We start from the raw sequence: 27,155 nt of genomic DNA on the forward strand, positions 1-27,155 counted from the left end.
TATTGTGTGTATTTTTCTTACACCTTGAACACCATTTCTTTTTCATTTCACCTTGTTGATAACCTTTGTTTTCACCTTTGCTAGATTTTATACCTTCTTTAGTGTTTTCTCTATCACCTTGGCGATTTTTATAAGCATTTCGCTTTGAAACCATTAGCTGGTGGGTTTCAACAATTTTTCTTTCGATGTTCATTAAATCAGTCAAATCAGTTCCACTTCTCACTTCGGCAGCAATTGTATTGGGAAGAGACATTAGAATTATCATTATCATAGGGACATCAGCGATATCGGGACAAATTACTTTAGCAGCTTTCTTAATCTTCTTGAGATGTGTAATTGGGTCCTCTCCAGAGATTAACTTTGTATTCTCGAGAGTATAAAATGCGTCAGCAATTTCTGTTGCTGTTATAGTTGACCTTATCATCATTTCTTTTAGATCATCATAGTCAATAAATTGGTTTTGACTTATGATGTCTTCGCACTTTTTACGTGCTTCACCTTGAAGTGACCCTCTCATATATCCAACCCACTCTTTCTTTGATTCATCGATAATTCTTAAATCGTATTCGAGTGTTTCGATAAAGGAAGCAAAGGTTTGATTATTATCGGGCCAATATCTCGAAGATATTCTTCGGATAACCTCTCTTTGAATTGGTGTTAGGTAAGGTGCCCTTGGTGGATAATTAGTGTTGCTTCTGATACTTTGATTAAAATCACTCAATGTTTCACCTTTTACGAAGTATTCACCAGCTATTAGTGCAGCTTGAAAACTGTTTATACCAATGCTTTTAAGCGCTTCTTCTGACTGTACTTTTAAATCTTCTGTACATGTCATTCCTGCGTTCATTAAAGCTTTTATGGTTTCGTCACTTACTCCTATGCTTCTTAAAGCTACTGCTTCAGGCCATAGTGAAGTGTATTCTAAAACAGGAGAATCTTCTTTGAGATTGGTTGTTTTACCTTCCCATAGGTTTTGAACATTATGTGATGAAATTACCGCTGAGAGAAGTCTCTCATGTGGTAATGTATCTGCATTTCTAATTCCACTTTCTTTTGCCATATCGATTAATTGTTTGCGTTGAATAGTTTTATAAAGCGTCATGATGAGTGTATAAGAAATTGATGATGGTGTTTCAATGATAGTTTCTTGTTTCACGTAAACACTTTTTAAGTCTTTTGATGAGATTTTTGAAGTTATAATTTTGAAGGTTATTCACTCAACACACCGTAGCTTATAGTTGCATTCACTGTTCACTTTGTAATCAAGGTTGAAGAAAATCTTCGACCAAATAATCTTGTATTCAGGCTTATTCTAAGAAGACACAATTGTTTTCCCTTCAGAAGAAAATCTTCTTATTTAATTTCAAGATGCTTTGAAATTAGAGAAAAAAAAGCCAAAATTTAGGTGATCAGACTAAATTAAATAAACACGCACTTAAATCACTACGTTAAGGTTAATGAGAGCTTAACAATTCAGAAACAGTCGGTAATCTCCACCAAATTATGTGAGGGACGGACATAATTAAACCGATTAGCAATAAATAAAAATAAATGAGGACCAGGGACCGTTACAACTGAACAAACTGAATTAAGTGATTACGATTAAGATGATGTTTATTTGAATATTAAAGATTAGTAATTGATTAATTAGATACTGAGTGAAGTTCACTAAAGGAAACGGAAAGTGTTGATGAGTAACAATTAAAAATATATTGTGACTTAAAGAGGACACTGGTTAGTAATTAAGTGTGTTGATTGTATTTAAGATGTAGTCTTAAATACTCATCTAGATGTGTCAAATAGCCAATGATAGATTGACAAAAGGGGGAGCTAGTATAATCTAATGTAGATCCCTTACAGATTGATGAAAGTAAATTAGTTGATTGATTGTTTAGTATTTAATTGGTGAACAATTTACAACAATGGAATAGTTAATTTATTGATTAGTTACAATTTCTTAGGTAAATTAATTAATTAAATTGCATCTCTAGATTGTCTAAGATTGTTTTTCATCTAATTGTTGGTACAAAGGAATCAGATTTATCTGTACAATCAATTGGTCTCTTATTGTTTTCTAAATTGTTGTTAATACAGTTTTTAATTGTCGTTAAATTTGATGGACTTGGAGTTGATCTTTCAATGTTTATATCATCGTCTTCATCGTTATTGTTTTCAGAGTTTACATTTGGATTGAGGTTTTTATGCTTGGAATTGGAGTTGATTGTTGATCGTTTGCTTGTGTTGTTGTTGTTGTTGTTATTGGAGTTGTGGTTTGGGTTGAGATGATGATGATTGGATGATAAGTTTAATCCGTTGGTCGGACCATTGAGAAGGTTTAAAGGAAGATGAGGATGAGGAGAAGAGGATGAAGATGAAGATGAAGATGAGGAAAGTAAGGAAACGTTTGATGTTGGTGATGGAGATGGAGAAGAGGTTGAATGAGGTGCAAGTGATGTGGGTGATTGTTGGTGTTGTGATTGGGGTTGTTGTGGTGTGGATAGAGATGATATTGGCAGTGATGATGATGAGGAGGAGGAAGATGATAAATGATGACTTGAATGATTGTCTTTCTTTGAAGGGGAAAATAAAGGATAAGGTGTATATCGGTGTGTTGATTGGTCGTGAGGATGATTAGGACGAGTTGGACCAATACCGTTACTAGTACTCTCTTTGTTATTGTGGGTGGTGGAAGTGTTTCCTTTACTGTTATTACTGTTGTGGTTGTTGTTGTTGGTGGTGGTGGTGAGGGATCCAGAGGGTGGTGTTGATGATGAAGGAGGATTACAAGCATTGGCTAAATTGGTTGCATTGATTAACGATTGTTTTGCAATTTCAGCTGATATTTGATTATTTGCATTGGCTGCCCAGAAATGAGGGGGAGTTGAAAAGGCAAGAGCAGCAGCGGCGGCAGCCGATGTTGGAGACATTGATTGAGAACCAGGCAAAGATCCTGACGGAGAGAGAGAGAAAGAAAAAATTTAATGATAATTAATTCATTAAAATCAATCAACAAGATTGAATGAGCTTAGGATTTGATGATTACCTGAATTGGGGTTAGGAGATCGTAGGTGAGCACCAAAAGCTGCAGCTGAATACCAGGGTGGACAAGAGGTGAATAGATTATAAAAGTCTGTTGGATTGATCGGTGGAAAGGCGGGATGAGGTCTCCACATAACTGGACCACCTCTTACACCATTAGGTGAAAGTCCTGGCGGTAAGCCAGTGGGTGAGAAAGGATGAGATGAAGGTGATGAATTCGGCGGTGGCAAACCAGAGGGATGATGATGTGGATTAGGTGAACCACCTGAATGATGGTGAATATGATGAGGTGGAGGATGACCCATAAGAATTGCTCTTTCTCTCAGCAACATGTTCGCTGTATCTTCCACCAGGAAAGGCGATATCATTGGATTTCGTCCATAACAAGGGTCAATTAGCGAGTCCATAGTTTCCCTAAAACAAAACAAAAAAAGGTCAATCAATAATCAAATCGAAATCAATAACATGAAACTATTTAATCAAACAAGCAAAAGAATACAAAAGTTTAGATTTTCAATCTTCTTTAACTAATTACCCTGTTAATTAACTTAGTCAGGTAACAATCAAATCAATCAAACTGAACACTTAGACAATGTAATTATAAAGCCGTTGCTTTTTTTTACTTTGATGTTGTTTTGATTAAGTTAATTAGTTAAACAGTTAAACATTTTTTGTGTGCAGGTTGAATTGGCAATTGATTAGAGTGTTAAACAAACCAGAAAAATCAATTAAAAAAGAGATGATAAAAAAAAGTTAATTGCTTTTCAGTGATTGTGAGATAATTAAAATAAAACAACAACAACAATCAGCTGGTAAGATTTTTTTTTCTTGTATTACTTTGACTAGACAGGAAAAGGAAATGATGATAATGATGATAAGATGATTAGATTGACATGATGTGTGTGAAATTTTGATTACAAAGGTTTACTACTGGTGATTGATATGTTTTCCACTGGACAGAGAGGTCATTCAAAGGGAAGAAAATGCAACCCACTGAGGGGTAAACTGACCATCATAGAGAGAGAGACGAAAGGTATTACAAAGGTGGGGTAGAAAGTAGCAAAGCTAATCAACGATTTAACTGAAACCATTGATTATAAAAGATGCAAATTATATTGTATATCATTTAATGGTGAAATTAAAAACAGTTACTAGAGGTTAGAGTGAGAGAGGTCACATAATAATACACCAATTGAATCAGATTGTGGGGTGAGGCTTTTGACAGCGGAAAATTTGTCAAAGAAAAGCTTCTAATTAAAATAAGATGGAACATATTAGGAAAACAATAAGCAAAATATTCTGATGATGATGTTAAGATGAATACCTTTTCAAAGACTATCATCTTCTTGCAAACTCATCGGAGTAAAAGGTGTGGACGCAGGGGAAAAGATGATGATGGTGAAGGAAAATCTTCCTCATCTTCAGCTACGAGGAGCCAAAGAAGACAGAAGCTCTCTCTCTCTCTCTCTCTCTCTCTCTCTCTCTCTCTCTCTCTCTCTCTCTCTCTCTCTCTCTCTCAATGTGTGGTCTACACACAGAGTGTTTCCTTAATTATGTAGCTGAGGTAAGATGAACACAGAAGCCCCTTAAGCTAAGTGAGTGAGCTTCATCCTCATTCTCATCCTCATCATCACATCTCATTCTTTTCCATTGAATAGATGACATATTTTTCTTTCTTTCTCCATTTTTCTTAATATTCTTCTTGGTTTCTATTTGTCTCTCATTTCAGAGTCCATGTAATGTCCAGAGAGTGGATAAGTATTCGTAGAGTGGGGTGGGAGCGATACGATTTGTTCTCTCTCTCTTCCATGATAAACAAAGTAATTTATTCATCATTGAAACTTCTCTGTTCTCACAATTTCTCACTTATCATCATCTTCTTCATCCCTAATAATCATTACAAACATTTCCTCTTCTTCCTTCTCTCCCTTAACACTGAAAACTTCATCATCTTTCTCTCTCTCTCTCTCTCCACTTTTCTTTTCTTTCTATTCATCCTCATCATCTCTTATCATCTTTTAGCTTTTTTTCCTCATTTTTTCAACTTATTTTCTGTCCTCATCTTTATCTGATCCTTGTATATTTTTGTCTAATCTTCATCTTAACTAATATATTTTCCCTTCATCTTAACCACCACCACCACCACGACCATCGCCCATGACTATAGCCTGAAGCAACTTACCTGTAATTGCAAACAAATTACCTTGAACCTTTTGGCAAGTTACCTGTTTCCTCCCTTTTTAACAACCCAATTCAATATTAAATAGTAACCAATGTTTTCACACAAACTAAATTATCAAATCAATCAAATCACAAGAAAAAAAACCAAACAGGTAAAAAAGACATTCAATTGAATAGGATGAAAATAAAGAAAGAAAATTATTTCCTTTTTCATCTTCTTCCTCACCTTTTATCATCCTCATCTTTCAACTCACCCCCACAAGTCTCTCTCTTCTCTCTCTCTCATCTTTTCATCTTCATCTATTAATGATATTTAACAAGTTACTATTCATTTACATTCAAATATTTACCTTTCCAACAGGTAGACAACCAATACAATATATTAAAGGTAATAATTTGTTGTTGCAATTTGCAAATTGTATTTTGACATGATTTAACTAATTGCAAAAAGTTAACAATTTAGATTTGCATTTTACACAATTGAATTAGAATTGGTTTTTCTAATATAAATTAAATTATCGGTAAATTGTATTAAATTGCAAATTATCTGAATCTAATCAATCTGAATGTTGAACAATGTTTTCTTGTTTAATATTTATAATCATTAGAACTAATTTTTAAAGGTAAGAATTGAATTGTATATGATTACTAATTTGTACTTGAATGAAATGATTAACTTGATTGTTGCATTAAATTGACTCAATAGGGTTCATGATATATACAAGAATGAGATGTGTGAGAGAGAGAGAGAGAAAGTTATGAATAACAATTGAGACAACAACTTGAATAAACTGTTACGTTAATTGGTTGATTCTTCCTCCTTCTCATCATCATCTTTCATCCTCATCATCAATGATGAGGATGATGATCATCAGCGTAAAATACATTGCAAGGCGTGATAAATTGTACATTAACTGTTACAGTTAATAATACATTCAGTTTATAATCAAGTCTCTGTGAGGTCGAAACTTTTGAATTAACATATTAAGTTATTAGTTATACAAGAGGTTGAGACAGAGGAAGAGGAATGAAAAGAGAAACGGAAACCCCAAAAGGATCACATGACAATAGGTCACGTGACTAGGGGGTGGTAAAGATGAAGGAGAAAGATGTAAAGATGTGAGGATGAGGATGAGGATGGAGATGATGATGATTTTGAGAGAATATGATAAATGAAAAGAAGTGAGTGTTTTTCTGTAACGGACTGACTCTTATTTGTCTGTTTATTGACGAAGGATGGAAACATTTTGACAGTAGATCTTCATCATCATCATTTAAGGAGAGAGAGAGAGAGAGAGAGAGAGAGAGAGAGAGAGAGAAGTGGGTGGATGGAGAAACGGATGAGAGAGAGAGGGAAGTTTTTGCGGTAAAATTGATGATAATTATGATGATGGAAAATGATCTTTACCATCAATGGGTGGTAAATGTATTAATGTAATAATAAGAAAATTATTTTGTTTCAAATATTTTTCTATTAATCTTATTGTTGATTCTGGGGTTTGATTTTCGTTTAATTTACTCAACTTGATGTTCAGAACCTCGAACAGCTCAGGAACTTTTTAATTGACAATGAGCAGAATAGTAGACGAAAGATATTTCAGATGGTGCGAGTGATGAGGTAGGAGAGATGAGAGGAAAAGATCCTGAGGGAGGAGAGAGGAGGAAAGGATAGACGAAGACAGAGAGTGTGAGTAGAGAGAGAGAGAGAGAGAGAGAGAGAGAGAGAGAGAGAGAGAGAGAGAGAGAGAGAGAGAGAGAGTGGGTGGTGGTAGATGAAGAAAGAAGAAGAAAAAAGAACAATAAATTGCTTCGTGCTGATTCATTTTCCACCTTCTCTTTTTTCGTCCTTCGTCTTTTTCTGTCTCTGTCTCTGACTCTGTCTATGTTTCTTTTTTTTTCTTTCTTTTTTTAATGTTCGTTGGTCAATGTTGTTGTTTTATTCTCACTTTGTTACTTTCTTTTCTTACCTTGTTAACTTTTCTCTCCCTCTCTCTCCTTCTCTCTTTCTCGCTCTTTGTATGTATATTTTTATGGAGTCAAAAGGAGCCAATGGACTTGGAACCCTGGGAGGGTGACAATGTGATATAATCTGATTCCTATTCAATTGCAAAGTCCATCCAATGAATAAAAAGTAACAATCCGTTTATTAACTTTACCTTTTATTTTGTCCATTGAAAAATACTAATCTTTATAAAGACTTATTGTTAATCACCTCAGGACATTATTATTGTTCATTCATCACAAGTTTTCATTGTTAAACTCAAGTAGTTGTTTTTCTTGTTGTTTCTCTTATATTGATACACTTTTAAGTGAGCAGATGATTATTATTATTATTATTAGTATAAGAAGAAGAAGGTCATTGTTAGTGTGTTGGTCAGTCGATAATAATATTTGTTTATTTCGGTGGTGATTGTGAATGAATGTAAGTCAACAAAACCAGAAAGTATCAATATCAATACGAACAAGTCATAATACTTATGATAGAGATAAGTTATATTGTCAAGAAAAAGGATAAAACTTTGAAATGGAATTGATGTGAGTTGAGTTGAATTGAATTGAATTTCAATGTATCATCATAAAATATTGTCAACAATGATTTGGACACTACCTCATCTCACTCCTCATCACCACCCACTTAGGGATGTAAGAGGAGGATCTAAAATACAGAATGATCTATCGAACTCACTATTTCCTCAATCGATTGTCCTTTTTTTGACCTTCGTTTATCAATGACAAAGAGAGTGAGAGTTTAACAAGAGCTGGAGAAGGAGAAAAAAAAATTCTAAACCTCCAAATGATGAAGATGGAGAAGGCTAATCAACAATTGAACAAATAGAAGTATCTTTTCAAAATATTCTTTACAAATCTCATCTTCTTTCTCTCATCATCATCATTATCATCCAGTGTTTTCTGTCCCAACTATCACAATATTCATCATTAATGTAACTGTAAAAAACTACTAGCATTGAATGAGAGAGCGAGAGAGAGAGAGAGAAGTCTCAAAGTTAAAGGTCAACAAAGTGTATAAGAGGATAAGATGATATGACAAGAGGATGATGATGAAAACAAGGATGAAGATTAAGATTAAGATTAGGGATGAAGATGAAGATGAGAAGATGGATTTTGCTAGGAATCATCATTATTCAAAAATAACTTTGAACGAGTGTGTTTTCAATTGGGATTAACATGGAAAGTGAATAGAGGTAAAAATAAATATTACAGAGGAGAAAAGATGAAGATGAAGATGAGAAAAATGCTGAAATTGATGAGAAAAAGACCAGGATGATAAGAGAAGATGAAAGAAAATTGAAACTATATGTATTCTCATGAGAAGAAGAAAAGTTCAAGTTCGAAAAGTTTTTTTTTTCGTCAAGTTTTTCTTACCTTTCGATGTCACTGAGTCTTGATGAGTCTCTAAATCCTTTGGCAAATGGATTAGAATCAATTTTTAACTTGGTAATCTGTTAATTGTAAAAAGAGAAACAATTTAATTAATCATCAAGATTAAAGAATTAAAGTATCACAATTTAATTCTAACAATTTGATTAACCAATTTCGTTGGTTGTCATTCAAACTTGTCAACGAGATTTAAATTCAAAGTTCAATGAATTAATTGTGAAGGAAGAAAATTTTTTTTTCCCAATTGTTATGATTACAATTATTCTGATTGAGTTGATTTAGTCTTTAATTTAATTCCTTGTCACCAGTAAATCAAAAGTGATTTAGTTAGCTAATAACATAGAATCACCTTGAAAATTAAATTGTCAAATTGTCAGCGATCAACAAAAACAATCAACTGATTGTTATGGTTTTCTTTACCAAATTTACAATTAAACAATTAACAATAATATCAAACAATTAGCTAATTTCTTGTATAATAAAAAAAATCGGATATAAGCTAATCAATTGAACAATTAAATTAAAACTTTGATTGATTGATTGGCAATGGTGCTGGTTGGTTAATCATTTTATTTGATTAACCATAAAGAAACAATCAAATCTAATCGTAATCAAATGATCATGATTAACAATTTAAAAGTTAACAAAACAATTAACATGAAACATTGTGATTGTCTGTTTGATGGTTAATTGTTGTTGATCAAATTACCTTTTAATTTTTTTTTTCTCTACAATTCTTAAACTGATAGTTAGTTAATTACAATTAAGACCTCCCTGAGTTTTGATATATTGTTACATTGATTTAATCATTACAATTACAATCAAACTGATTACCACAGGTAAACAGTGAATCCATTAAATTGTAAATGTATTTACAAGTATCAAGAATGTTAATCTGATTAACTGATTGTTATTGTAAAATTTAAAAGGCTAACTAAACAATTTAAATTGTTTCTGATTATACAATACAATTTATGTTAATTGTTGATAAAATTATGATTCTAATAACAATCGGAATGTCAATTGTTATGTATTAAATTGTTACAAAAGTAATTCAGTAATCATAAAAAAAAAGTTAATCTTCTCAATCAGACTAATGGTAAATATATATATGATTGAAGTAACAATTGAATCAATTTAAATTGTTACTTATAATAGGAATTAACAATCAACAATCATAAACATTGATACTTTAATTTAGTGAAATAAAAATTGATTGCGATTGATTATTTGTTTCTTGTTAATATGTAATTTAGATAAACAATTAGTTTGATTGTAACTGGTAAAGTTTATCACAATTTTCATCTTGTAACGTGAACATGTTGATTTGATTGAATTGATTCTGATTGATTGAATTGTATGTTGATTGGAAAATGATATTATCATGATGAAGATGATGATGGTAATATCAATTGTCATCTTTATCCTCATTATCTTATCAAGTTATCAAAGTTTATTATAAGGAAAAGATGAAGAAAGAGAAGAGGAAAAAAATTGAACAAATCTCACAAGACAAGATGATGATGATAATGAAAGAGAAACAGAGAGAGAGAGAGAGATGACAAAAGTTACAAGGTATCATCATCTTCATTATCATCTTCAAACAGGACACCCTATAGATGTAATAACATTGAGAAAGTGACAGGGGAGGTTGGAGAGAGAGAGAGAGAGTTACACTTGGGTTGACATGTAACATCACAGATAAGATGTTGGGATTGAGGAGGAAAGAGATTGATGATAATCATGTGATAAAATAAGAAATAGAGAGAGAGAGAGATGATGATGATGATGATAATAGGGGAAGAGAATATTCAGAAGAAGATATTCCAAATATAAATATTCTATTCTATTTCATCCTAACCACTCCTTCTTAATTTTCCTTCCCATTGATTACCATCAAAATACTATTACAGAGGTAACCTTATAATCCCCGAAGGTGAACTAGATGAGGGAGTGTTGGGGGTGGTGGAAGGTTAATCATTCTCAGTGACACTTTATCTCTCTCTCTCCTTCTCTTTCTTTGTGTTTCTCATTCATAAAATTATCTTCCACCCCCAAAATCTTACTCTTAATGAGTATTAACAACAAGCAAACAAACATTCATATGTTAATCAAGGTAACATATAATTCAAATACATGGTAAGATTTTCATGTCACCTCCCCTATCATCATCCTCTGTGATGATAATAACTTTCTCTCTCTCTCTCTCTCAATGTAACCAAAATCTGCCAAAAGTAACACCCTAACAATCAACATAATCACACACACACACACACACACCAACCAAGCGTGGGAGAGGCTACACCATGCCCACCATCAGTAGTTGTAGTAGTTAGTTAGTTAATAGTAGTAGTTAATAAATTGTAATGATTAAGTTTAACTAATAGTAGTTACAAACTGACAAAAAGGCAACAACAACAGTGATTAACATTTAAAAGCTCAAGCTAATAATCATCATGGTAATTTAGTGAAAATACCCTGGGGGTGAATTTTTTTTTCTTGTCATTGAATTAATATCAACCTTTTTTTTCAAATTGCTGTTGTTGATTTTGTTTTTGCTTCAACATTTAAATTCAAAAGTTTTTCCGCTTTAATCACATTATTATTATCATCATCAACCTCTCCTCTCCTCCTCCTCATCATCATCAAGGGAATCATCAACAAATATAAATCTCATTAAACTAACTCTGATTATCTCTCTCAGATATATTCAAATATATTATCATGATAATTGGTCATCATACTCATACCCAGTGGGAATTTAGTTTCTACACCATAACTTTCATTCAATTCCCACCACCCACTCCCACCTCTTTGTAGGAGTCATTATCCGAAAAGTCTGAATGATAATCACCATGATTACGATTAATCTTTCCATGTGTTCATTATAATCATCTTAATCTTGCCAATCCTCTCTCTCATTCATAATCACCACCACCAACACCTTCAATCAAGACATCAAAGGGTTTAATATGTATTGATGACGGTGGTGATGGTGGTTATGTTGATTGTGATGACGATGTTGTTGCTCAAGGTGATGATTTAATATTAGCACGTTATCATCATCTGAATGATGATGAGATGAAAATTAATTGTCAAAGTTAATCATTGTTTCTGAAACCTGTTTACATCTTATTCATCATGGTGATGATGATTATGTTGACAATCATGATAAAGGAGGAAACAATCAATCAATTGATTTGTTGATTTGTTCAATTTTTCTCAGAGTAACAATTTTTTTTACTTTACAAACTTTTCTTTCACCACTAAAGTGCCAATGTACTAATAACGGAAGTAGATGTTACCTGAGGTGTCAAAACCGGAAACAATAAGTTATCCACCTAAGAACTTGTCTTAATGATTGTCTCTCTCTCTCTCTCTCTCTCTCTCTCTCTCTCTCTCTCTCTGACCAAAGAAAAAAACAATAACAGTTAATTAACAATCAACAAATCAACATCTCGTAAATTGTTACAAAGTTATCAACTGATTGTTAACTTTAACCATCTAAAAAAATCAAGTTAATCAACTCATCTCTTGTTGAATGTTAACGGATTTAACACTTTAATTTGATTCTGATGAGAGTAAATTAAATTGTAACAATAAATTGTTCACATGAAAATAACTAATTGTTTCACTACTTAACAATTTAGGGTTAATTGTGAAACAAAAAAAAATATATATCAACAATTTAAACTGGAAACTATGTCTATCTATTGACTCTCTTCAACAATCAACTAATTGTTAAATGTTTGCTGTTGAACAAAATTAAATATACTTTTTGTTACTCTCACAGTTAATTGTTGCTGCTGTTTAATAGTCATTAATTTAAGTTAATCAGTTAACCACTTACAGTGATTATCTTGATTGTTGTTGTAACATTTTCTGGTCTCAGCTGTTTAATCAAACAATTAAGATTAACCAACATTCACAATCAAATAAATCAACTTGTAACTTAAACACTTTTAAGTGTTCAAGGTGATTAACTTAATATGTTTTCTTAATTAATCTTGTTACTCTAATCAGGTTAATTGTTTATGTTCATTCAAATATTAATCACAGTGACAATTAAAGATAAAACTTGTAATTGTTTACACTTGAAGGTTGTCAAAAGTAGTGGAATTTTTAAAGAAAAAAAGTAGATTCCAATTAGCCGGAAGCGGAAACGATGCTGCGAGTATTTTGATTTTTTCTCTCGTTCTTTTCAAGTTTAGAATAGATAAAAATAAGAGATAATCTTACCAATTGGTTCTGATAGGCAGTTACGGCTGTGAAAACTGTTTCCGGAAAGACGAAGGTTCGAAAACGTTCTGATTCCATGTCAATGAAGGTCGAATTGAAAGTAATTCCTTCACGATAGATGATGAGATGAATTCGAGGTTGATATTTGTGCATTGAATTTAATACTATCTGTTAATGGAGAGAAAGAGATGAAACAATTAAATTAGATGATGAAACAATCAACAGACAGAATTTCCAAGATTCAGAATTATTTGTTCGGTAAGAAATTTAAAAAGAATATGAAAAAAACAATCAAATTAACTAATTATCCACAAAGTGAATGTTATATGATGATAATTATGTTAGACTACTGTTAGTTGTTCACCTACAGAATTGTAACTTATTATCATTAGAACTTTGGAAAAAAAGAGAAAATGAAAATTTTCGAAAAAAGAAAAGTTCTTTAATATCATCATTATTATCATCACTTTCAGGAAGAAATCATATAGATCCAGCATAGGTCCAGAAAGGAAAGAGAAAAGAAAACTTTTTCAATTTAAATTCTTCAAACACTCAATTCCACTCAATACGAATTGAGAATGAATTTTTCAATGGTCACTTGATTTTCAAAATTTAAGAAAGAAAAAGAGAAAAAGAAAGAGAGGCAAAATCGTCATGTCCATCAGACAGAGATGGTCAAGAAGAGTATGATGAAGATGGACAATTGAAAATAGATAAACCTTGACCTTAAACAAGAGAAAATTTAATTGAAAACAAAAAGGTCAATCTAATATAAGACAAACCATTAACCTGGCAACTGGTCAGTTCTATTAGCTCTAAGCTTCCACCCCAATTAAATAATAGCTAAATAAAAGATGATATCTAATGCTGACATGCTGTGATCATCATCATCATCATTATCTCTGGTCACCTTGAGTCTCCCTCCCCAAAGTGTCAGTGAGGTGACAGCAAGTAAAAAAAATGATAACTCAAAAGAAAAGGAAATCTCAATTCCCATGAATGAAGCTTGACCAACACCACCTCCTAAAAAATGTCCACCCCCAAGGCCTCATTATTGTTATATTATCATCTTGTCCCTCTGATGATGATGATAATTTAAATAGCGTGATATTAAATAATATTTCATCCCGTTCATCCGTATCCAGGTAGCTAAAAATTCAGGTAACAAACAAAATCTCAGGTAGGCAAATATACACAGAGAGTAACAATTAACAAATCACAGGTTAATCATTTCTCTTAACCAACTTGACAATTAACTAACCTATTTGATCAATTGTATTTGCGAATGATTTAAGAAAAGTGGACAAAAACAATTAACTTTTATACTATTAATACTTTATTTTTCACCTTGAAATTTAATTAACTAATTTCTCCAACACCTCTAATCTTGATTATCCACCTCTAAGATTTAACTAAATTAAAATTGCGAAAAACAAACCAACCAAATTAACTGGATTAATATTAGACTTTACATTTTATCTCAACATACAACTTAATTGTTTTTCATTAACTGATTACAATTTAACATGATTACTGATGTTCCCTCTGAGCTTATGTGTGTAAATTGTTGTTGTTGTAAAACCATTGATGATACTAATTAACTGATTGTAATAACAATTTACTCTGGGTGTGTGTATATATTAAATGGATTTGATTATCATCATTTGCAAATATACAAATTGAAAACGTGAGATGAAATTTTAATTACAATTAAAAATGGAAACATCATCATTACAACTTATCATGATTACTAATTGTAATTAAACAACAACAACAACTTACATATGATTATGATAATTAACTGATTTCTCTTTCTCTTAATTGTTAATCTCTGATGAGATTTCCATTAATTTCAGTTAAATTGTTAAACTACTGGAAACGAGGAGTAAAAAAATTGAAGTGAACAAATTAAATATTCATCCATTTATCAAGGTAACAATTAACATTAGCAATTGACATTATTTGGACAATTAACTGATTCTTTTCTCACTCGTTGATTAGTAACAATTAAGCTGTTGACAATTTTGATTGTTGAAAGATAAGTTTTCCTGTTAAAAGAAAAAGTTGAAACTTTACTTGATCAATATTTGAATAACTTACATGTCCAGATCTGTCCATCTCGTTGTTGGTCAGTTTAACTTTCTCAAAGGTAATCACTTGTTTCCTCAACTGGTCAGCTGAATAGGGTGCATCTGGGTGAAGGTAAAGTCGAGCGGGTGAGGGAGGGTCAGCCTTGCCCGCTACAAGCCAAGATGACCGGTGATAAGCATAACGGTAACGTTTATTGTCCACGGGAACGATGTCCATTAGAACCAAATATTTAACATTCACATCGATTCCAGTAAAAGAGACTCGAACTGTTGGAAACATCCGTCTGATTAAAAGAAAGGGAAAAGAAAATCAATTGTTAATTGTTAATCAGTAAAAAGAAAACGAATTACAATCAACCAAATGGCAATCAAATCGTTACTCTGAAACTCTCAGGATATTGGAAAATTTTTCGTGTTTCTTTGGTCAATATCATCACCTAGTATCCTTGTGAAACCGGATACAGGGATGACCGGATATCACACACACGAAAAATCATCTCATGATAAACTTGAGGGAGAAAAGAATGAAAAAAAGTTCTAACTAAAGAGAGATGATATTAATCTCTCTCTCTCTCTCTCTCTCTCTAGCATTTTAGTGCCTAAACATATTGCCATGGATAGAATTCAATTAGATTAAAAAAAGAGGATAAAAGAAGAGATAAATAAAGAAGATGATAAAAATGAGAAAGAAGAAGAAGAAAAAGTGAAATTATTCAAAGAAAAAGAAACAAATAATTGAGGCTTTGACTTTCTGACGATGGCGAAGATAATTATACCTTTACCTGTGAAGAAGATAAAATAAGTAAATGAACATAATATATCTTATAATCATCATCATCATTTTATCATCTTCTCACTAACTCCAAGAGAGAGAGAGAGAGAGAAAGCCTTTCCCTTTTCCACTTTCTCTCTTTGTATCTCTCATTCCATCCACCCCTAACTCTGTGGCTTGACCATCAACTTGATATATTTTATGTTCTTTTGCTCTTCTCTTACCTTTTTTTTTACCTGATTCTTTGTTATTGTTGACTGTCAACTAATGATAGTGTTTACGAGCAATGAGAAACTACTAAACATTATTTAAATATACAAGGTAAAAGGTGTCAAAGGTACCACGCCTTTTAACAACGCTCTAAGTACTCAGGTATTTTTTTTACCTGAATTTTGGTTGTAACAACAACAGCAATCAACAAATTATCATTCATCTTGTGTTACAATAGAAAAGGATTGAGAAAAAGAGCCAAGAAAATTCAGAGAGAAAAGGTTTTCCTTTGTTTTCTTGTTTCTTTTTTGCATGAATAACCCTTTCTCTTAATTTTCCACCCCACTCTCATCATTTATTATCCACTCTCATTCATCTCTCCCACCGTAAAGATTACAAGCATTTGGAAAGTTCATTTATGTTTTCAAATGATTGAACAATTAACATTTTCACCTGCAATTTGCATAACAATTTATTATCATTGCAATTGTCATCTCATCATTATCATCAGTCTTATCATCATTAACAACTTTATCTTCCTCATCATCATCATGTTTACTGATAATAAATCTCTGAGTTTCTGTAAGAAAAAAAAAGAGATGAAAAGTTTGTCATCATTATCGTGATTCTCATCAAAAACTTGGAATATTAATCAAGTGTAACTCTGCCAATTTCATGATGATCATCATGAAGATGAAGATGATCATGATGATAGACTGATAATTAGGTGATGAAGAAAAGCTAATGAAAAAGTTTGCCAACAATTTTCATCATCTTAAATCATCTTAATCCTCATTTTCTTAATCCAGACAATCAGTTAACACTTGTTAAGGGTTAATCATTCAACTGTTGATAGTTTAATCATGATAATTAAAATTGATTATCAACAATCAGCATTAATTTTGTTTTTCTCCAACCAATTTAATCTCATCATTATCATCATTTCAATACAAAAATCTGAACACAATCAACTAAATTAACAAGACTGATAAGTTGAGATAAACAATTAATTAGCTTAATTAGTTTCCAATAACAAAACCTAATTGTTTGCTGTATCTAATTAACTATCATCATCATTTACCTAATCATCAATTGTCTTATATCTAATAATTATATCGGTTAATTGTTTTTTTTTTACAGGTAAAAATTTTCAATGCTAACAATTAATATTAGTATTTCTTACTTGGGGTTGATTATTGTTTGCAATTAATGAGACAACAATGGGTAAATTAGTTAATTTAGTTTAAAGTTACAGATTTAGTTTCACAGTTAATTGTATTTCCTTGAGTTAGTTAGTTGATTGTTTTTGTGTTTTCTTTATGATTAATTATCGTATGAGACAATCCAAGTGAAAATGTTTCACCTTTTGTGTTGATTATCATCATTATCATGATCACAATTAACTATTTGATGATGATGTTAATCACAATTGGTTTCTTTTTGTATATGTGTATAACTATAATTAAGGTGTTTCCAGCTTATTATATGATCAACAATCAACTTAATTGGTTTTAAGTTTGTGTTTTTTTTTGATTCAAGTAGTTGGATTGTTATTAATTGTTACAATGAAAATGATAAAATTAAAGAAACTTGTTAACAATCAAGGAGTATATGAGTTTACAATAATCATAATAATAGTAACAATTTACAAACAAAAACGTTAATTGTATTGTGTTAGCGAGACTAATAGTAATAATCATAATTAAACCTTAATTTCAACTCAAATATCATCATTATCATCATGGTGGTGGTGATGATGATGATGATGATTGTGAAGGTGGTAGGTTAACAATCAACGTAACAATTAAAATAAATAACGTTTCTTTAATTGTTGATGTTCCCTAATTAGATTATCACAATTGGAAAAAAAAATTTTCCACAGAAAAATATTTATCCTTCTCGATTCTCAGCATTCTGATTATCATGAAGATGATAAACAAGATATAATATCATCTCTCCCTCTTAACTATGTGTTGTTGATGGAGATGAGGATGATGAGAGGCATGATGATTGCGATAATGATGATGATGAAGCCTTGTCTTTGAAATAATTAGCTGATGAATAAAAATAAATGCGAAAGTGAAACTTGAAACAGTAACAAGAAAAAAAATTTTCAATGGACAATTTTTGCTTTACAATAAGACAAGAAGATGAGGATGCTCAAGATGATGATGATGATGATGGTGGTGAGGGATGAAAGAAGATGAGGATGCGGAGGAAAAGGAAAGTTTTAGTGTTAACAAGAGGATTTTTTTTTCTTTTCTTTTCTGTCACAATCGATGGGGTTAAAAGGGGCAATTGAAGTAAAGAGAAAAGAAAAAGTCAAAATGAATTAAGTGATGAGGATCATCCTCCATCTTCATCTCTGGTGGTCTACTTATAATTTAGTTAATAATTTTATTCTCTCTTTCTATCTTCTTTTCTCATCTTTCTAATCATCTTCCTCTTACTTTCTCTCTCATCTTACCTTGTATATATAACATGTTAGCCGATTGGATAACATGAGGAAGAACATGTAACACGCATAAGCTTCAATGAGAAAAAGGCGCAAACGCCTTAGAAGGGAAAAGTTTTTCTTTCTTCAAGGAGTAAACTCATCGAGAAGATGAGGATCATCGTGATGATTAAGAAGATGAGAGAAACAGAAAGAGAGTGAGACTGAGAGAGATACATAAGGTGCCTTATTTGGAATGAATATCAACTTCTACCTCCTGCCAATTCTACTTCGCCACATTTTCTTTCATTCATCTTCTCATATCATCTTCTCTCTCTCTCTCACTCACTCATTCTCTCTCTCTTTCGCTCTTCCTTCCTCATCTTTTCAGTTATATCTCTGTTTCTAACATGAAATATATACATATGAGTAGGAGTGTTCACCTTCCCTATGTATAAAGATGATGATAAACAAAAATATGAGAGATGATGATCATCTTCATCTTACATACTCTTCAAGTGATGATGATGATGTTGATGTTGCAAAAATGTTGCAATGAATCTTTGTCATAATTTTCAGCATAGTTAATGATAAAAATGGTTGAGAGAGACAAAAATATTCACCCCACCCACAAGTAACTCAAATAAAAATGTCACATAGGATATTATTATCATCACTGATGATCACAATGACAAGATGTAGTTTTCATGAGTTAAATCATTTCAACTGAATAATAATAATAATGTATCATTGAATTGTGTATCCCATGCATGGCAAAAGATGAAGATGAATAATAAACAAAATGTTTTCATCTTCATCTTTTCTGACCAATGATGAATCTCAAGATGATGCTCCATTTATATATATATAATGCTTGATACTTAATTACATTTAAATGATACAAATGAAAGAGTGAAACTTATGTGACTAAATAGACAAAGAGTAATGAAGATGAGGATGAGGATGAAAAGATGATGAGAAAACTGAACTGAATGTAATGTTATCCAAAATCATCTTCATCTTCATCATCTTTAGACCTCCCAAGATTTTGTACAATCATCCTTCTCATCATTATCATCAACACAACATCATCATCTTCATTATCATTATCATCATAATCATTATCATCTTTGTCCTTCTCTCTCACTCTCCATCCTCATCCTTAAGTATCTCAAATATTTTGAATTTACTTTTTTGTTCACAAAACAAAATTAAAACTTTGCATCAACAGTTAATTGTGAAAATTTTTAAATATCCTCATAGAAATTAAGTTAATCATCAACATTGTTGACACAATTACAAGTTGATTCAGTTTTCATGTTGATTGTGAGTTTTGTTTTTGCCATAATTTGGTTACCTTGGTTTTAGTTTGTTTCATGATAATTAATGTTGATTATTGTGTAATAATCAATTGTTAATGAATGATAATCAATTTAAATGTCTATTAATAATCATAATTGTTGAAACAAAAGGTTGACTCCCTTACTTTTTTTTTACAATCTAATGGTTGATAATATTGTAAAACAATTAATACAATTAATTGAACTTGTTATTGTGATTTAGCAATTAAATCAATCTGACAATTAACCATTTGTTTTAACTATTATCACCATGACAACATTGTAAGTGATTAATATGAATGATTAGTAAGTTTTTGTCTTTACTAATAAAACAGTTAGTTAATTGATTGTAAAGGTTGATATGATTTAGATTTGATGATTATAATTAACTGTATAATTTATTAATTCGTGTTTATTATTATCATGATACTATTTTTTTTTGTTATTGTATTTTAACTGAAATAATGATATAACTATTATATATATTATATGATGATTTCCGTGGGAATCAAATTCATTACATGTAAATTAATATTAAACATGATAATAGTCACAATCAACTGATTACAATTAACTGATTGATTCACTGGTAGTTGAGTTTAAAAGTGATTGAAATAGAAAAGGAAATTATATTTTTTGAATGAAAAAAATTTCTTTCTTTGGGTGAAAATGTTACCATGATAAAAGATGAGGATGAGGGATAAGGATGAAAAGTAAACCGGAAATAGTATTTTAAGGATGAATGAATCTAAAGTGCCGATGCATTGAGCCTGAAAGAAAATGAAAGAGAAGATGATTCCTCTGATTTAAATAAAGAGAGAGAGAGAGAGAGAGATAAATATATACAAGATGAGGTGGAAAAGTTGAAAAGAAAGGCGAAGATGAGAAGATGAAGATTAAGATGAAATGATGCAAATGGTAAAAGTTATGAATTAACAATACACTTCATCACTGATGAAATTGCTGTTGGGATGAAGATGATGATGATGATTGAAATGGGACAAGTAAAAAAACAAGGGATCAACAAAACAAATGTAATATAACAAGTTAATCAACAAGATTAGACAGAGAGATTAATAAAAAAACGTTATTGATGAGGATGCTCAGGGTTACTATGGAAACCGGAAGCTGATTCAACCATCATATTTGACATCATCTTCATCCGCATCATTTGTAATCATTATCCTTGACATCTTGTCAACCTTTACAGATAATTTCATTGGATTAGGTTATCCTTTCAATAATCAAAGGTTAATCTGGTTAATCAATAGCAATCAAGGGTATTAAAGTTGATCTGTAACCTTAACAATTAACTAATTGTTTGGGCTGTTAGATTTTTCCTTTTTTCTTTTAACTTTTAAATTTTTGCCTAATGAACTTTGAACATCAAGTGTGATTAAATTAATTGCTACCGTTTAATTTTTACTTATTATTATTATTGATTACTATGATTTGATTAAGTATCAATCATTTCAAAGGTTAAGTTGATTGATTAGTTGAAATAACTAATTCAATTGGTTGACAATTGATTAGTTAATTGTAATTATAGCTTCTTGTTTTTTTCTCTATGTAATATCATCACTAATCATTAATCTCACATAATCTCATTGATTGTTACTCTTTCTCCCTAATTGTTTCTTTCACCTTTTTAATTGTTACTCCTCTTCCTCTTAATTATGATTAAATTTAATCATCACTTGTTAATGAGGTTTGAAACATCACAAAATGATAATGTTTAACAATTAAAATGACAAATTGATTGTATAAAGCAAAACAAAACAAAACAACTCACAATCAATGCTACCGGTTTAATTGTTACAATTGATATCACCATAGATTAAGATTAACTCCTTAATTTAGCGGTTAATCACATGAAAAAGTTAATCATTGAAACAATTAATCCTTAAATAGGTTATCCTTAATTGTGACTAACTTTTCGTTGAAAGTTTTTCTTTTCATTTTGACTAAAATATTTCCGAATTGAGGTCATAACGTTAACGATAAATTCAGTGACAAAGGTAAGGCGATTATCGTTTTGTTCAAATGTAACTTTGAGAGTTTACGAAAAGAGATGAGAGATGATCAATGTCTCTGGGTATTAATAAGAAGGAGATGATGATGATGATGATGATGATGAAAAGAAAACAATCAAAGGTATTATTCATATGTAGATATAAGTTAAGAGTCTTTTGTTTGTTTGAATATATCAACTGTCAGGGTGAGTCTTAAGTCTTCCCTCCTGGTGGTGGGTTAAGGTTGTGGTGGAAGACGGAGAGTGATAGACAGAGAGAAAGAAAGAGAAAATAATAGACAGAGAAAGAAGGAGAGAGAGAGAATGACAAAAGCAAAGTGAGAGGGAAGAAAAAAAGTATCACTCTCTTTTGTAATATAACGAACCCTATTGAGTGTCTACGTGTCGTCTACCTGAGTATCTCTAGAAGTGTTTATGTGTCTATGTCACCTTTCCCTTTTTTTTGTCCTCCTCCATCATCATCATCATCTTTTCATCTTGTTCATTATCAAAATCATCATCTTCTTTGTATCGAGAAACACACACATATAAATATCTTTCTCTCTCAGGAAGTGATTCGAGGACTTGAAAAACTGTCAAACATAAACACTTATCATAGACTATTATCAATATATCACAACAATAATACCATAGAGCGAGAGAGAGAGAGAGAGAGAGAGACAAACTTTTAGGTTCCTTTGCATAAGTTTTACTTGACTCGATGTCGATATGAGTGTGTATTTGTTACCAAAGGCGTGCATTTAATGTCCAAATTCAATTGTTCATTGGACAATGAAATCGCACACAGAGAGGCTCGAAGGGATCGAGAGAGAGAGAGAGAGATATTAACATTTACCTACGACACTCATTGACTTTATATTCATATGACTTTTGGATAATGGTTAATATATTGACTACCTTTTGTAAACATTTAACAATTCAAAGTGATAATAATACAATAGGTAAACTTAATGATCGTTGAAAGTGACACAAAAACAGCAACAATTGTCCGTAGGTATTGTCATCTAATATTATTAACTATCCTCTTAACAAGGGGATAAAGCAAACAGTTAATCACAAATGTGAATCAGTTAATTTAATCTCAATTGTATTGAAATTGTCAAAGAAATTATTTTTCATTATATTTCTCTTGAGCTTTGAGATTTGTTAAATGTTGAATGCTCAAATTGTCACGATGATTATAATATATTGATGATGATGATGAGGATGATCAAGATGAGGATGAGGATGATAATGATGGGTGCGAGTCTTAAACTGTAAATACATAATAATAATAAACAAGTTTAACCTCAAGTATCAAATATAACAATTGATTTTCCAATACAAACTAACAACTATTGCCCATTTATAATACATAACAATAATAATCAATATCTACACAATAATGGACCTTGAAATTATATTGTAACAATTTAAATAAACTTCTTGATTGTTGACTGTTAATTTTTGCCCATATTCATTGTTACAACTGTTTCCCTCTCTCTTGAGGCTCGAATCAAGTCTCGAGTGTGATATGTACACAATCAATAGGAATCGATCACTAATATCGTTTAAATGTCTCCAAAATTTAGCTAATCAATTCCCTCGATAATCATTAACTGATTTACTAATGATAATCATCTTGTTATCAATACATTAGAAAAGTGATTAAGCTTTTCATTTTGATTTACCGTTAAATTGACAACAATTTGATAGTTTGAAAGTTAATTGTGATAACATGATTGTCAATCATTTTCCTCTCTCTCTCTGATTTAATTGTAACGGTTTATTTTAACTTAAATCATAAGTACATTGGACTTGATTAACTATATTATTAATCAATGAGCTTAATCTTATTGATCACAAGTAACAAAGTCCATTGTGTTTAATGATTAAGTTATTGGAAAGTATTTGATTAATCATTAGCCAAGAATAAAAAAAAGAGGTTTAATCTTAATTGTTTGAATATGATAAATCAGTGGGAAACAATTAAATTGTTGTCAGATAATATTATAACAATTAGCAAAGATAATGCCAATTACCTGGATCCTGAATGAAAAAAAATTGATTGTATCAATGTAACTTGAGGTTTAAATTGTGATCAACAATCAATAATCAATCAATTGATATATAATAATATTTTGTTCAATGTGATCAAATTAATAAGATGAATAATCATCACTAATAACTAATTATTAAGTGTAATTAAACTAATCAACCAATCAAGTGAAAGCAATCAAAAAAAAATAGTTACATTGATTTCAATGGTTCCAAATTGATGATGATTATTATTGAGGAGAAAGATGAAGATGATGATCAAGATGAGGATCAAGATGATAAACATGATGATCAACTAATATAAATATATATTGGTGACATTCCTTGTTGATAGTTTTTCTGGAAAGATTTCAAATTTTGATGATGAACAAGAAAAAAAAAACTAACACATAAAGAGAGACACAAACGTGAACCTCGTAAATTTGCCCGTAGGCGTTTTCAAGTTTTCATTTCAACAAAATAATAATAAACTGATGATGAGAATCATCATCATAATCATTTGCGAGCGAAATTTTTTCCTGGATAAATAAAATTATCATGAAAGTTACAGAAAATTGATCAAGGAAAGTTAATGATTCCGATGATGATATTAACCTTATCAAGATAACATGTGAACATGATGATGTTTCAGTGATCATCATGATCGTCATCATGATTGAACATTTTAATATCTTCTTCAATTTGGATCAATTTTATAGGATAGAAAAGTTTTATCGTCTCTTCTCTCTCTTACCCAAACCATCATCATCTTCATCTTCATCTTCATGGTTTTTGGTTAACATCATAATCTTAAAGTGAACATTTTCATCTTCTTTTTATAGGAAAATCAAAAAATTCTTTTAGAACCGATCGAATTTAATGATAATGATGAACAAGATGTAAGAAGATAATACTCAGCATATTCGTAACTTTCTCTTTCACTTTTTGGAGTTTCAATTTTTCCAATTGGAGAAAATTTTAACTATTACATTATAAGAAGTTTGTTATAATAACAATTTCTAAATAAATGATGACTATTACAAAGAAGATGCTTTTGTTTACATTTTGCCTTCTTTTCTTTTATCATCCTTATCTTCATCTCTATTCGAAGGTTCAAAATTTTCTATAAATGAAACAGTTCAACTTCTTTGTTTTACAAACTCAACTTGGAATCAAAAGTTTTCATGGACAATCAAAACTCACTCGAAATGAAAGAAACATCATCTCAATTGGGATAATCTGTTTGGAGTCAATTCTTTAGTCTACTTGAAAGAAAATATCTAATCTGTTGTTGATCTTTCTCGAAGATACTAAAGAACTTAAAGGATTCAAGAATCTCGACCGTTTCAGGTCAAAGTAGATTGTGGAATTGACATTGAATCGATTGTTCCAAATGGATTGAACTTTTTTGAATTTTTTCGAGTGGACTTTTTTTCTTCCTGCTGATTTTGGAGGTTGGTTGTTTAGGGATTTTAAAGGTTATTATTATTGTTTGTTGCTCTTACCTTCCAGATTTGGTGATAATCATTTCGGTTCCAAGTTCATTGAATTTATCCCAAAGATCTTTATTCTCAAGGTGACATTTAATTCCAGCCAATTCTTCACAATTACATTTGGGCTTAATCGCATCCGCATATGGATTAGGACCACCTCCCCCTCTCTCCTCTCGACTGGACCTTTCACCTCTTTCACCATTCCCACTGCCCCTTTCACCTCCTCCTCCGCCACAAGATGAAGATGAACCATCTTTAGTTGACCCGGTGGAAGGTGAAGGTGAAGGTGTCCCTCTGTCCAAAGTACCGGACATTGGACGTTCGAGTTCACTGATTGATGGAGATCGTAAAGGAGGTGATCGAGTTATCGGCGATCGACTGGTGGCCGGTGACCGAATAGGTGGAGAGTGGGAATCATAAGAAGCCTCCATTGGCGGTGGGGAAGACGAATTGTAATCAACATCAATCGACGGAGGGGAAATCGGTGGAGGTGAATGATTAGCATGATGATGATGATTGTTGTTGTTGTTGTTGTGATGATTAACCGAGACTGAAGTTGATGATTTTGAATTGATTGTTGAAGATGAAGATGAATTGAGTCCAGTTAAAGGTAAAACCAGTGAAGGTACAAAGGGAGGTGATGAAGACGAACCTCGAAAAGAGGTTAATTGTTGTTGGGAATTAAGATGATGTAGATTATGATTAAGCTGAGATTGTGGTGAACCAATTAACTGATTGTTAACAATTGAATCGCCATTGGAACGACCCATAATCGCCTCAATTGAAAAGTCGGTTGAAGGTCGATTACTATTATTGGAAACTGATTTACTATTATTAACATTGTTCCCATTGGAAGAGGTTAAAGGTTGACCCCTGGTTCCTGAGCGAGTTGATTGTGTGGACATTGATGAACTTTTACTACGATGATTTAGATGATGATGATGATGATGGTGAGAATGATGATGAGGATGAGGATGGACAATATGATGACCACTACTCGAATTGTTTAAATTACTATTATTATTACTGTTACCACTTTTCCTCAAACCTGAGGTCATAACTAAATCCAAATTGGTAATAAGCATCTAGATGATGATAAAAAAGATCCAAATTAACAAAACTGATCAATTGTCACAAGGAAAAAAAAAGGTAAACAAAGACAATTAAAGTTAATCTATTATCACATAAGAAAAGTGAGAGAGAGAAAAAAATCCAAAGTTTAACTTAATCTGGATTAAGTAAAAGAGATAAAAATATCAAAGAGATTAAGACAAAAAGTCACTAACGAAACAATATTAATCCAATGTAAAGATACAAGGTAAAAGGTAAAAGGTTATACTTTGTACTTTGATGATGATGACGAAGATGATGATGTATGTCAATCAATGGTGATGATAATAAATTATTATCATCATCTGAATAATATGAGAAGAAGATGAGGATGAAGAGGACGAAGAAAAAAATTAGGAAAAAAAGGAAAAAAAGAAACAAACAAATTCTAAACGTTGAGAGAACGTTTTGGTTTAAGAGGTCATATGAAAATTGGATAAAAAAAGGATGAGGAGAGTTGATGATGAGGATGAAGAAGAAAAGAAGAAGAAGAAAAAAGAAGGAGGAGGATAAAGAGAGAGAAGAAAGAGAAAAAGAAACATTTCTTTTATTTTCTCCAAAAATCAACCAATACAAATTCATTTTCACCTTTCAATCTCCTCCCATTTTTCACATTCTACTCTCCATGTAACACGAGTTAAACTCCTCCCCTTAAGCTTTTCCTCCATTGGGTAAACTCCTCCTTCTACTCTCCCCCCTTTTTCTCTGTTTCTCTCTCTCTCTTTTTCTTTTTCTTCTTCTTCTTTCTCTCTTTCCTTTCATCATCATTTTCATCATCTCCTCTCCTCATCATCACCACC

General features: G+C 31.4%; 1 protein-coding gene across 2 annotated transcripts; it reads right to left on the reverse strand.

The window, feature by feature from the left end:
* Window positions 1–1,865: 1,865 nt before the first annotated feature.
* LOC128393098 (T-box protein H15-like) lies at window positions 1,866–26,842 on the reverse strand. 2 transcript variants are annotated; one of them, XM_053353226.1, is made up of 7 exons: window positions 26,585–26,842; window positions 25,258–26,330; window positions 14,959–15,232; window positions 12,859–13,026; window positions 8,605–8,681; window positions 3,044–3,453; window positions 1,866–2,950 (listed from the first exon to the last, which is right to left on the reverse strand). In XM_053353226.1, the coding sequence occupies exons 2-7, from the start codon at window positions 26,328–26,330 to the stop codon at window positions 2,010–2,012; spliced, it is 2,943 nt and encodes a 980-aa protein (XP_053209201.1). In that variant the 5' UTR covers window positions 26,585–26,842; the 3' UTR covers window positions 1,866–2,009. The 2 variants fall into 2 exon arrangements, with proteins under 2 accessions (XP_053209201.1, XP_053209200.1); XM_053353225.1 differs by having other exon boundaries at window positions 26,532–26,842.
* Between the last annotated feature and the right edge of the window lie 313 nt (window positions 26,843–27,155).

Source organism: Panonychus citri, unplaced genomic scaffold (genome assembly GCF_014898815.1).
Source record: "Panonychus citri isolate SS breed McGregor unplaced genomic scaffold, ASM1489881v1 Contig00138, whole genome shotgun sequence".
In the NCBI taxonomy this organism is placed as follows: Eukaryota; Metazoa; Arthropoda; class Arachnida; order Trombidiformes; family Tetranychidae; genus Panonychus; species Panonychus citri.

Coding starts and splice junctions, on each gene's coding strand:
- LOC128393098 (XM_053353226.1), bottom strand. CDS start 26,330: ATGCTTATTACCAATTTGGATTTAGTTATGACCTCAGGTTTGAGGAAA. Junction 15,233..25,257: donor ATTATCACCAAATCTGGAAG/GTAAGAGCAACA, acceptor TCTTTTAATCAG/ACGGATGTTTCCAACAGTTC. Junction 13,027..14,958: donor AGATGGACAGATCTGGACAT/GTAAGTTATTCA, acceptor CTCCATTAACAG/ATAGTATTAAATTCAATGCA.